At 38.0% G+C, this 13,585-nt stretch overlaps 1 protein-coding gene across 1 annotated transcript in view; it reads left to right on the top strand.

Moving 5' to 3' along the window:
* The window catches only part of PRKDC (protein kinase, DNA-activated, catalytic subunit), a 108,490-nt gene that overhangs the window by 86,867 nt on the left and 8,038 nt on the right, over positions 1-13,585 (top strand). The window contains exons 73-81 of the mRNA XM_063299249.1: positions 343-503; positions 3,066-3,277; positions 3,831-3,918; positions 4,343-4,486; positions 7,134-7,338; positions 8,545-8,612; positions 10,681-10,901; positions 11,206-11,298; positions 12,449-12,535. Coding sequence (XP_063155319.1) covers positions 343-503; positions 3,066-3,277; positions 3,831-3,918; positions 4,343-4,486; positions 7,134-7,338; positions 8,545-8,612; positions 10,681-10,901; positions 11,206-11,298; positions 12,449-12,535 — 1,279 coding nt within the window. The remainder of the gene's footprint in view (positions 1-342; positions 504-3,065; positions 3,278-3,830; positions 3,919-4,342; positions 4,487-7,133; positions 7,339-8,544; positions 8,613-10,680; positions 10,902-11,205; positions 11,299-12,448; positions 12,536-13,585) is intronic.

The following is a 13,585-nucleotide window of genomic DNA, read 5'->3' as shown; positions in this document are numbered from 1 at the left end:
GTTGGAAGAGAATTGTTGCTTTTCTGCCCTGCTTGTTGGCCATTATATGATATAAAATGCTGGACTAGGGGGCCTTTCGCTTGATCCAACAGATGTCTTCTTACTATTGTCATAAATGTCATTCCTGCCAATCATCAAGTCTCATAATACATGTTGTTTTCTTGTGAAGAGTGTGGTGATAGGTCAAATGTCAAGTCTGCAGAAGAACTGACAAAGTACTTTAGAAAAACATTTAGAATGTATTAGTTTATGTAGCCATAAAAATACTTCATTTTAAATAAATCACAGTTTTTATCAACATTAGAAGCTTAATATTCTGTTGACGGTCTTATGTTTTGTCAGATGTAAACACTGAGGATTTGCAGATATTTCCAGCAATCGTAGTGGAAAAAGTAATAAAAGCTTTGAAACTAAATTCAAATGAAGCTAGGTTAAAATTCCCCAGACTATTGCAAATTGTAGAGAAGTATCCAGAAAGGATTTTGAGACTCATGGCACAAGAGGTGAGTCTTCCCATCTCTAAAGGAAAATATATTTCCTACTTTTGTAAGCCACCCACAATCATTTGTGGGGGCAGCATATAAATTTATAAATAAATTTTGAAAAATTAAGACCACTGATTGTTTACTTAAATAAAAAGAGAATGCATTCTCACAGATATCTGTACCTAACTTGTTGCCACTGGAATCAGTGCTTTTCTTGTGAATATTACTTGTTGCAGCACACTTAGCAGGCCTCCAGCAAAATCTATCAGAACTCTATCAGTTAATTCCAAAGACAATTGTACAGTGTCCTGCTGTTGCACAGGAGCAAGCCACAATCCCTGATCACAAAGGGAAGAATTCCTTCACCATTGGAACAGATCTATGCTAATGCCTTCTCATCTTGTTTAATTATCAGGGTTCTTCAAAGTGTCTGTTGAATCTTTTCCCTGTACATATTGATTATTCCATGTTGGCCAAGACAGCTATGATTTCCAATCCTGTACTCCTAGTCTCAAGAGATTTACTTTCAACTCTCCCTCATGACAGACCTCTTTTTTGGAATTAAGGCCAAAACCATCATCCTTTTCTGAAATCCTCTGAACTCTTGGATTGATTCCTGAGTGCCAGGCTTTTTTTAGAGAAATAAAAAGTACCATTAAGATTTCATGTTTCCCACGGGTATGTACTGCTAGTCAGTAGCCCTCTTTACATTTTACAAATTATTCTGGATACCTACCAGCTGCAGGGGATCTTCTAGTGACTTTTGTCTCTCAAGTTACAAGACCTTTTCCTATCTGCATTGAAAGTTTTTTGTGCAGTTGTTGTATTTTCCCATCCTATGATCAAAAGATGTCTCAAAGGGCTCCTTATCTGTCCATCTATTATACCTCTTGTTCTTACTTGGAATCTTTTTCTAGTTTTTGTCAAAATTGTTCCAACCCTCATTTCAACAGTTCCCAAAATGAAAAGTGGCTTTTCCGGTAGTCATCAATTTTGCTAGAAAACTGGAAAACTTTGCAGTCCACATATCTTATTTACAGCTTCAGAAGTATCAATTGATGTAGATGCATTCTACCTAGTTGTAGCCACTTGTATTAGCCAATTTTATTAAGTGCCTTTGCCACCCCAGGAATGGTTACTGGACGTGGATTGGAGAGGACTTCTGCACTGACTCCAGAAATTAGTTGTCTGTTACTTGGGATAAAGGAAAAAAAAAATGTCAGTATTGTTTCACCCAGTGGTGAAAGGTGCCATTAAGCTATCCTGTGAACTGACACATCAGCCTGCTCCAGTAAGTGTTAAGGGATATTGTACAATATTCTTCTGTTATTCTGTTCAGGTCTTCTCACTGATGGGTCTTCTGTGCAAGAAGGCTACCTTGTCACTGTGATCTACCTTCATTGAACATTATTAAATAGATAGCTGTGTAAAGTCAGATGTTTCTTTGGACAATGCTGTGCTTTTCCAATCTCATATAGCCTGGGGACCTTTTGTTCCATGAGTGACTTTGCTAATTACTCTTGGGTGAATCTCAGAGATCATGGCAGAAAAGAACAGTTGTGTACCTGTAATTGTGGTTCTGTGTGTAGTTATCTATGCATTCATATAACATGTCTATTTTCTTTTTCTTCAGGTGCCTACTGTATGTTTTTAGGTCTGTGAATACCAGGGCTGCTTTAGCTTGGCCGAAGAACTGTGGGGAAGGCAGGGACTGTTTTGCACATGGGCACTACAGGGTTGTTCCTGTCAAAAATTCTCAATTTAGGGGAGCTAACATAGGCTTTGGAGAGGCCGTATGTCTGAATGCACAGCTAAGCAATCTTTTTTTCAAAGAGAAGATAGAAGTTTTTCTTCATCTCTAAAAGTACTAGAAGTTGAAAGAAGCCACTAAAAATAATAAGCGGCCACCTTAGGTCTGCAAAATGTTGTAAGCTCAACATCTGGGTTTTGTAGAATTTGCTGCCAGTAGACAAATGAATGAAGGTTATGTCTATCAATGGCTACTAGTTATGATGACTGTATGCAGCCTCTAGGTTCACAGCCTAACAACAGCAGGAATAAAATACTGCCTTTGTGTCCTGCCAGTAGGACTTCCAAAAATATTTGACTGGCCATTGTGGGAAGCAGGAGTTGGTATACAGTAAGATAAATTATTGGTTCAGATGTTTTCTTGGAATTGATTTTTACTGTCCTTTTTTCTTGGGTCAAGCCAATATTTGCATTTAAATATAATAAATGTGTAGGACAGCCACCCAAAGGAACATTACATGCAAATGTTGTTTATCTATTGTCAGCACCTGAAGCATTGAATCCAAGGTTTGTTTGTTTGCTTCCATAGCTGAAAGAGTATTGTTACAAATATTGGGCAAAAACTAGTTGGTTTTTGTTTATCTCAAGTTCATTGGCTCTTGGAAACCTATTACCATGCCCTTGGCTGAATTTGGTAAACTTTTGATATATTCCACATGCATTTCCATATTGCAGAAGGTAAAGGGTTTAGTTTTTATTTTGTTCAGGGCAGTCAAGGTAGAAGCATACTTTATTTGCTGTAACCTACATTCACAGTTACTGTTTTCACAGATCTCTTCAGTTCCCTGTTGGCAGTTCATTGGTTGGATCAGCCAGTTGATGGCAATGCTGGATAAGAAAGAAGCACCTGCTGTTCAGCATATAGTGGAAGAAATTGCTAACAGTTACCCACAAGCAATAGTGTATCCCTTCATGATCAGCAGTGAAAGCTTTTCTTTCCCAGAAACTGTCATGGGTCATAAAAATAAGGAGTTTGTAGCAAGGTAGTATTAAAAATGAAAAACATGTTTTTAGAAGTAAAGCAAATTATCCTTATTGTTAGGCAGAAATGTAGTCTGCATATAATTTTATAGCTACATTTAAGTGAAAGGTTTTTTAGTTTGCTAAAGGAGATAGTGAAGATAGGTTAATTATTCCTACTAAGGAATTACATAATTGATGAAGCAGGTTTCCACAAGTCGTAAGTACGTTCAGCTGATTGTTCTTGCTGCCCTTAACATGTCCCTGCTATTAAGTGGCTCAGACACTATGATTGGTTAGTTGTTTTTTTTTATTATATCTGATTGGAAAGAAACAGCAATACATTTATTTTAACTTAACCTAAAGGGTAAGGAGTCTTAATTTAGATAGCAGTTGATACATTAAACAGGACCTACCACTGAACTTAGCTGTAGTCTCTCTTCTCTTTAGATGATTGTCAGCTGAAATAGTTTACCTAACAGTTGAAAAACTGTGCTGGGTTATCACTTAAACAAATTAAGGGGAATATTTCTGTGACCTTTTTCCTTGTTGGTCCCCTGCTTGCTTCCTTTGTAGAGTGAAGAGCAAGTTGTATGGAGGAGGGGTGATTCAAGATTTTGTCCATTCCTTGGAACAGCTTTCCAGTCCAGCAATGCTGTTCAAGGTACAACAGTCAAATTCTTCATAATCTGAAATTACCTATATATTTAGCATTTATCTATGTAGTGACTTGAATATGTCAGTCGGAATCATTTAGGCTTTTTTTGCTCTTCGCCCAGGCCTTTGGCGAAAGTGACTGAGTGACTTCAGGCTGGGTGGGTGGTTTTCCTTTGTTCCCATCCAGTTTTGTCATCCTGCCATCTTTGCCCTTCTTTTTTTATCTTGTTGTTTTTCTTGGTTTTAATGTTGTGACCATTTGTAAACCATCTAGAGTCACTGGGAGTCAGGTGGCATATAAATTTAATCAATTATTATCATTAACTTCAGCAGCTTTAATTTCTGATTGTGATCTGATTTCCATTACTTGTTAATGTTTGCTCTCTGTTCATTTCCTAGAAGGGAAAATAATTTTAATTCTGCGTTTACAGGATTGGATTGAAGATGTCAGAAATGAGCTGGGGAAAACTAAGAAAAACACAAATAATATTCAGCAATTGTATGATGGAATGTACCAAAACCTTGGAAATTTAGAGGCTCCAGGTCTTGGGTGGTTCAGAAAGCAATTTATTGAAGTATGTATCATGCTTTGCAGTTGAATACACCAGTGAGTTTAAATTAACTACTGAATTAAATGATTTTTTAAAAAATAATCCTTATATGTATATTGTGGTTCCATTTCCCAGTGATACTAATGTTCTTCAGTGCAGCTATGCACAAATCTTGGCTTTATTCACAAGAACTATTTTTAAAAACTCAGTCACAACAAAAATTACTCAGAGTCCCAAATCTAGTCCACTATTACTATTATGACTCAGGCTACAGATAGAAAATCAAAAAGCAGGATGAAAGTTTTGAAACATTCCTCCAGAGGGAGCATTCATTCTGATTTTTCAGAATGAAAGAAGACTAGAGGAGGCTCCAGGTGCAGGATCTGAGCATAACTACAGAAGAGACTTTAGATCCACTTCAAGAAACTCTTTTTCAGAGACACTCTCTTTCACGGCTCAGCCTATTCTCCATCCTTCCTCCTGAGAATCTGCACTGCCCCCCAGCCCCTGGCAAAGCGATGAAATCAAATAATGACTTCATTTTAAAGAGAAGATGGTCAGTAGAAAATACCAACAAGCAAGTGAATGGAATAATCAAGGAAGCAGCAATGCTGTTGTGGAATTTCTAACTCAAAGATAGACTGGCTAAACTGCATTTCATATGGGAGTTCGAGCTTAAACCTATAGACACCAAGCTGATCTACCACTTCAAAAACCTACCTTGGATTTGTTTGCCACACAAGGTAAATGAAGATCTTAGTGTTAATGTCCTGATTCCCAGATCTGGGATGGATAAGAACAAACACAATGGATTCAGCCTGATGGGAACAATTGCTATCTGCTTCTGTCTTCTCTGGTAATTGAGAAGATCCACAAGGTAGAAATGATTCTGATAATTTCATGTTGGCCATACAGAGAAGCTTTTCGGATGAGCCTCCATAAAGGCTTTATAGAGAAGAGATCTTCTCATGTAAAGATCTGTTCTTTTCTGACACTTGGAGCTCTTTCACTGAGCAGCAAGTATCTCATTCAGGTCTTCAAAAAGAATCATAAAGATTTATCAGTAACTTCCTGTAATGAATTCTGTGTATTGGTATGAATAAGGAGCATCAAAAAAAGTCCTGGAATACCTTGTGACTGGCTGGGACAAAAGCTTGACTATCTAACATTGGTTGATCCCAAAAAAAGATAAATAGGGTTGGTCCTAAGAGTAAGTAGTGGGAGATCACCAGGAGATCCCAGGGCTATATAGGCTAAACTGGGAATTTAAAAAAAAAAATTCCTGGAGGAAAGCAGTGACAAACCACTTACATTTTGATACCAAGAAAACTACTATGTTGGACCATGAGGTTTCTGCGTGGAATTTCAGCTGGGCTTTGATATTAATGAAAACAAATTTTGAGATCATGTTCAGATTCTCCTATAAGTTACGAATCTTAAGCATGCTCTCTCTCTGCGGGGAGGGATCATAATTCTACCCAGAGTTTTTTCCAAATAGGCCTTCTTCACAAATTCTCAAATACATGGCTATTATCAATACAAGCTTCTTCACACAGATTTTTTCTTCCTATGGAAGATTGGTCCCCTTTTTTGAAGAACACAGAAAATTGTCTTGTATTTGTTCTTATTCCTAATCAACCCAGAAGTCCTTATTCTTTCAGGCTTCTTATTTTTTCATTAGAAGAGAAATTGCTGAACAGTATAAAGTAAAAATGAAAATTTCTAAGAAGCTTTTTTCCGTAATCTGTGTTCTAAGCAGCAACCATTAGAAGGCATCACTACAGACTCCTAGTTGAGCAGCTGCTTTTCAGCAATTCTACACAACAGTTACCGTATTGAAGAGATCTGTAAAGCCAGTCATTTTGCTATTCATACATACAATTGAGCCATTCAAAAATTAAAATATATACTCTGTGGATGCTGCTTTTGGCAGAATTTTGGGAACCTCCTAATTAGCTGATTGCTGGACAGCTAGAAACCAGCTATAATAGGTGCTGCTTTGGTAGATCTGAGGTAAATGACTGTACTTAGACTATGAATTCTTTGTTCTTGGGCATTCCTAGAAGGCCGTGAATTTGCTTGTTTCAGAGCTCAGGATTCTTGTATGTGAATTATTCCTACAAGGCTTTTGATTTCATTTTACCAATGGAGGGGGTAGACTGGACACCTGGAATTTAATTCCTAAATCCTTAGGGTATTTTTTTTTCTAAGTATGTTTCCTTTTGGCATAGTTATGCTTTATTACAATAGTGAGAACAGCTCCTGGAGCTTTGAGTGTGGTTTAAGAGATCAGTATGGCAGCTTCTCTAGGATATATTTAAGCATGGATGCTGTTTATCAGCTCCAGTGGAAAGTGCCATCCCAAGGGAAATAACCCATCAGTAACCTTTGGGAGCAGAACTTCGTAAGAAGCTCCCACCCGTTGTACCTATCTTTAATGTCCACTCACAACCCATAGCTGTTGAGACACATGGAATTCTGCCCTGACCACAGCTTGAAGATTTTGCTGATCACTTGTGGCATGTGGACAGTTAAACAAGTTCTGGCAGTTTGTAAAGGTTCTACTCTACTCCTTCGTTAAGGATACTACTGTACCCCTTTTCTCATATCAGCCTAAATGTTTTGCTTATATTAAAACTAGTGTTTCTGTTGTAAATGAATTTTATTTTAGGAATTTGGAAAGGAACTTGACAATCATTTTGGAAAAGGAGGTTCCAAACTGCTAGAGATGAATGCTGGCATCTTCAGTAAAGTTGCACTCCCTCTCTTTGCAAAGATGAAGAAATGTGAGAAAGAACCTGGGAATCTGAAGGAGTGCTCTCCTTGGATGAGTGAATTCAAACCAGAATTTTTGAGGACTGAACTGGAAATCCCTGGTAAGTTGTACATTACAGTGTAAAAAGAAAAAAGCCCTGCAAATTAAAGACTGTCCCTAATGAAACAATTATTAACTGAAGTCATATCCTCTAATTATATAATCACAGTGGGTTGGACTCTACTATTGGACAGATACTTCCTATCTCTGATTCTTACTACTTTGGAGAACTCTGTACTCTTCAAACTTACTGAAGTTCAAATGCTTTAAGTGTGAGAAAATGCATCTTGGTTGAAATGTGATCTAAAACAATGATGACCATGTTTTTCTCATGGAGGGGTGGTTTTTAATGTAGCTGGTGACAGGAACAGAAACAATGACGTCTTTGCTTTCTGTCGGTTGCTCTTCAGGACTGGGTTGCTCAAATGGCACCCACTAACATTTCATAGTGCTTACCAGCACACCTGCCCCACTGGGCTTGAAGTGGGAATGCTGCAAAATGACATGCTAGTCACCAGCATTGCTTTTATCTCCAGAGGATTTACGTTTTGTTTGAAATTGTGGCCACATGCCTGAAAAAAATGAACAAAAGAAATCTGAAGATTGTGGGGAGTATTTGAGGGCTAGAGGAAATAAAGGAGATGAGGGTATATTTGACTGTTGAGTTTTTAGGGAGAGGGTTTAGTGTGTGTGTTGGCTGACATTTTTTAATTTTTATTTTATTTTTGTTTCCCTCAAGGTTTCTGTGGTTATATAACCTCTAGGCATTGCCACTTTGACTTCACATAAGCGATATAGCATTGAGGGCTTAGATTCCTGAGTCTGTCTTCTTTTTAAGCCTGAGCACTTGGCTTTCTGGTAAATGAGTGTTCCATCTCTAGGCACAACCGCCATGGGAGCCGCTTCAACAAATTTCTCAGTTTGTCTGTTGATCCAAGATAACTGTGATGTATTAGAGCTCCTTTCAGACTGGAACATAACTGACAATGCTTTACAGAGCAGTTTGTTCCTAAAAGAGCGTGCTGACAATCTTGATGTCAGAATTAGGATTGCAAGAATCATATGGAAGCAACCTTAACAGGCATCCTTCCTTTCACCTTTCCGCTATAAACATAACCTATTAGTCATTGAGATTTTCTACTAATGTAGTAGTGCATTGTGTACCAGATGAAAATATGTCAAGCAGATCACGAATACATCCTGATAAAGTTACTTGATAAGCGTTCTAAAAAATCACATTGAAAAAAACAACTTTTTACTTATTCAGGTCAGTATGATGGTAAAGGAAAGCCGTTGCCGGAATATCATGCAAAAATTTCTGGATTTGATGAGCGGGTATGTTAAAATATTAATTTACAGAGCATACTGTTACCATTGTAGTAAAAATTTATTTTCTAATTTTAAATAATAATCCAGCATTTTCCCCAGATTAATTCATTCAGTGCAGTAATTGTAGGATTATGATACGGCTGTAGGACCTGTATCTCCAGAACTCATACTCCAAAACAGGAGGAGCTGATAGCAGCTACTAATTAAAATTAATTTGTTATAAGGTAAGGGATTTGTCATGCGCTGCCTACCTCTGAATAATGCTCAGACACTGGTTCGGTGGAACAGGCTCTGGTTTATTCACAGCGCAGGTACAGCATCGGGAAAAAAGCTGAGAGTGACAGGAGCGCGCCGGTGCGGGGTTTAAATACCCCGCGCCGGTCAGCGCCCCCTCACTCGCGGTCACGTCACCCCCCTTTGTCCAACACGTTGACCTGCCGGTGGGTGAGGGGTTGCGAGGCCCCGCTGGCGTTCCGGGATCGCCCATCATCGGTTTCTCTATTCCTCCGGTGATTGCTGTCAGCTGGGCGATCTCCGTTGTATTAGCGCTAATGGCTTGGGTGTGCTCCGTGATCCGCTTAGCTATTGTTTCTTGACCTTTAGTCGTTGTGAGTTGATGGCTACTTATCTTGAGCCCCTTCCCCTGTTTCCTTGCTATTGTCATGTGTGCCATTGCGCTGATGACTTCAGCTCAACGGCACTCATGACAGGATTCCATTTATAAAATTGATGCCCCCGTCTGCATATAACCAATGACTGACCATCATAGATCGAAACACACAGTTGCACACATTCTTACTACTCCTTCCAGCAGAAACAGCAAAAATGAAGGGGGGAGAAAAAAACAAAATGGAGATGAGTAAAGGAAAGGGGTAGCTGCACTGGAGAGTGAATGAAAGGAAAATAGAATAAAATGGAAGAGAAAATGAAGCAAAGCTAGTAATTTACAAGGAGGGGGGGGAAGACATTTAGATATTATTAAAAGGGTTAAAATTAACTGAGAACAGACCCTTCTAAGTTCCTTTTAATCTTCAAAGGCACCCAAACTTTTAGAAATGGCTTGTCTCTCCCATGCTTGTAAGAAGCCCTCCTCAGTCACAAGCAATTATTTGTGGAAAAACTTACAGAGGAAGCCCTGCATGCTATATATACAGTTGAGCAGAAGTCTTAAATGAAGAAGGTTATACTGATTCTAGAAAGTAATGGCAATTTTCTTGAAAAGCAACTAAGGTCCCTTAAAGGGAATGCAGACATTCTGGTTTCCTTGCTGATTTTTTTCTTCAGAAAGGGCTGCATCATATTATGCATTACCTTAAACTGCTCAGCAAAAATTTGCCCAGAGAAGACTCCTGAAAAACTACAACCAATGCTTCATGTTTCCTGATCTCTTTAATTCTAAACCAGTGTTCCAGAATGCACCCATCCTGGGACAGAAGGAAGGTGAAGAACTGTACTATGATCAATGAAAAGGGAAATTCTGTTTTCATATAAATGGCAGGTCTATTCTAAATACTGATTTATCACTGTAGAACATACTTGAGATCTAATGAGGGAATCTCAAGTGGCAAAATCCATCTTGTGAAAATAATGACTTCAAGGAAGGCAGCTTTTATGCCCACCTTCAAAAATCCAAGTAGCTGTAAAGCCAAATGGAGGGTCCAGGAGAGATGCCAATACCCATTTAGATTTCTGGTTGGAAATCTATACACTAATAGAGTTTGAGGGCTGTGCCTTTTGAAAAACAGTGACCTGCAGTGAACTGAGTCTCTACTTGCAACATGGCTTTTTCATAATGTTGCTTGTGTAGTATAATCATGCTTAAGAGCTCTGTCAAGGCCACAAATTGTAGGATACCCTTGACTTTTCCTAAAGCTGAGTTCTTTTCCTTGTAAAAACAGACAATATACCTGTAATAGGTGCTGTTTGGAGACAATGCCCATTGAAAAACTCAGGAGAGTGTTTCATTTCTGTTTTTCATGCTGTATAGAAATCAATAACCTCTTATGGGTCAATTCCTGTAATATACTTTTTCTTATCTGTTCTGTATTTTTTCTTTTTCTACATTCCATCAAAGATAAAAGTAATGCAATCCATCCGGAAACCAAAGCGTATAGTTATTAGAGGCAATGATGAGCGGGAATATCCCTTTCTTGTGAAAGGAGGAGAAGACCTCAGGCAAGACCAGCGCATTGAGCAGCTCTTCGAAGTTATGAACAACATCCTTTCACGAGATGCTGCCTGCAGCCAAAGAAATATGCAGATAAAAACGTACCAAGTTATACCAATGACAACCAGGTAGAGACATGCTAGACCCTTGTGTAGCACATAGACTCTATCTTCATCACAAGATGTTCTTGGAAATAATTCCTGTACATTCCAGAGCACCACATCCAAATCACTTGTACCCTCACACATTCTGAAGGACCTCTCCCAAGCTGATTTCAAAACATGCACAGTGCTATCACTTGTGTGTTTGTTTACATTTTAACATGGATGACTTGTCTAGTTCCTCTACATATTTTTTCCTCCATCAGAAATACGTTCTGTTTATTTTGCCATATTGTAGCAAAAAAAAAAGTTTGGATTTATTTTCTTACAGATTGGGACTGATTGAATGGCTTGAGAATACCTGTACGTTAAAGGAGTTCCTTTTGAAAAACATGTCTGAACAGGAAAAGAATTGTTATAACAGGTAAGAGAAGCATAACTCTGTTCTGGTTTGTTAATGACTTTCTTTGCTGCTATTGTTAGGTATCTCCAATAAATTAACATTACTTACTGTACTAATGTCCATTGGATCACCTGAGAATAATCTTCAAAGGTTAAAGTACTTCCTGGCCTAGATAATAATTGGCAGCTGTTTGTTTAATGGGCGTGATTTCACCTGTGTCCCACATTTTCTACTTTATTATTTAAGCAAAAAGATTTTTATTACCTGTGGCTTCTTCATCACCATATTCTTATCAACAAACTGCTTTTTTTTTAACAAACAAGGGATTTTTAAATTTCATTTTAGCTTAAATAATTAGGAAGTGAACTTTAGTCAGACTGGAGCTCAAATATGTGTAAATGCTCGCTTTGTGCGGAAACCAGATCAATAGCAGCAGGAGGCAGTTCCTGTGGTGGGAAATTAGGACAGTGTGAACAGCCCTCATGCTTGCATTGTTCAACAGAATCTAAGCCACTTTTCATCATAGAAGTAATTTTTTCTTCTCGTGAACTGTGATCCTGAAAGCAGCATAGACAGATCACTATAAAATTACAGGCTTGTGTGAAGGCCAAATTAAAGAGGACTGTTTTTGCCAACATCGCAGTGCCGGTCCTTGCTTATTGGCCCTTACCAAAATTTTTCTCATATCATACATGACATAATTTGTTTGACAGCTTCATTTGGGTCTGAATGTACAAAGTGGTGCAAATTCAGTTGAATATTTATCAGTCCCACTTACCTTCTGTCTTTTACACCAGGTGCTTGGCATTTTTCTGTGAATAGATTTGGTGTAACAGACTATTTCTCCCATTGATATTTAAACAGTTGCAGGGGTGTCTTGTAACAGTTTGAACTGACTTGATTGAATCCAGCATTGGTAATAATGAATTGTTCGCATTCTCTTTGTCCATGTTTTATTAACAGATGTAACAGTCATCTGCTAATAAAGTTAATTAGTCTTCAGAAAATTTTATTCTAGAATGTTGGTAAAACAATAATTTAGTACATTAATTGCTCTGACAGATAATTCATCAGGGCTAAAACCAAATCAGAAAGCAAGCACTTCTACCCAGTCAGATGATGTATAAATACCTGCATGTAGACTCTGTTTGTATTCTGTCCCTCTCTGAAGTCCCAAAGGTCCTTGTGCTGACTATATTGATTGGCTGGGCAAGATGGGGGAAACAGATGGAATTGAACGCTACATGACTATGTTCAAGTAAGTCTTGGAAATACTTGTTATACATCACACACACTAATTACTCCTCTCCCCCCCCCCCCCGAGAAATTACTGACAGCAGATTCTTGAACGTTGTTTCAGTAATAGCAAATACTGTATTTAGGGCTGCTTCTGTAGGCATAGCGGTTTTGCAGTGATTGCTCAACCGTGCACGCTCCTTCCCCCTGCCTCTATTCTCTGCATTCCACATACTTAAGTTTGAACTAGTTCAGAACATTTGAAAAAAGAAGTAATACGGTATTTTCTTTTATGTTATTTTTTGATACTGCATAAAAGCACTATTATGGGAGTGGGAAGAAGTTCTTGAATATCTCGTGTTATCTTTTTACTTCGTGATGGACAGTTTCCAGGAAAGACGGATCAGATATTGATTCTGTGTAGGACTTATTATAATTACTTTAATATGGACTCTATATTCATGATCTGTCCTCTTTTGCTATGTAAAATTTGCTTTAAATTGTTCAATGTGATAAAGTTTGTATAGATGATGCCACTTGCATTTTTTTTTTTTACTGCAGAGGCCCAAACCGAAAGGTTTGTGGAGCTTGTTGAATTATTGCACTTAATATGAGCCGTATAGCAATTGTTACAGACTTAAAGTACATTTATAAGGCAGAATTAAATTCTGTCAGCATAGCCTAAAACAGGAAGAAGAGTAAAAACAGAGAGCAAGAACTGAAAGGTATTACACAGACATGGAGAGTATTAATTAAGGAATGGTTACAAGGCTGTGATTGTATTTTAGCTCAATGTGCACGCTGGTGAGAAGAATATCTTTGGAGTTAAGGGCAATTTAGTTCAGTTGCATTCAATACATGATTGTACAAGTTGTATCCTCCTAAATAATCCCTACAGAAGTATACAACACAACACAATTAATTTATGTTTATTTGTGCCTAACCTTGGATGCAAGTATTTTGGTGTTTCTGTACAAGTACTTATACATTATATAACATTGGTATTTAAATGCTAAAAGCAATTATTTCAGAATAGAGTTCTCTGTGCCAGACTTTCAGTGTTCTTGGCGCT

The sequence above is a fragment of the Candoia aspera genome, chromosome 3 (genome assembly GCF_035149785.1).
Source record: "Candoia aspera isolate rCanAsp1 chromosome 3, rCanAsp1.hap2, whole genome shotgun sequence".
NCBI classification, from domain to species: Eukaryota; Metazoa; Chordata; class Lepidosauria; order Squamata; family Boidae; genus Candoia; species Candoia aspera.
The sequence above is the reverse complement of the archived record's forward strand: the minus strand, read 5'-3'. Positions and strand labels throughout refer to the sequence as shown.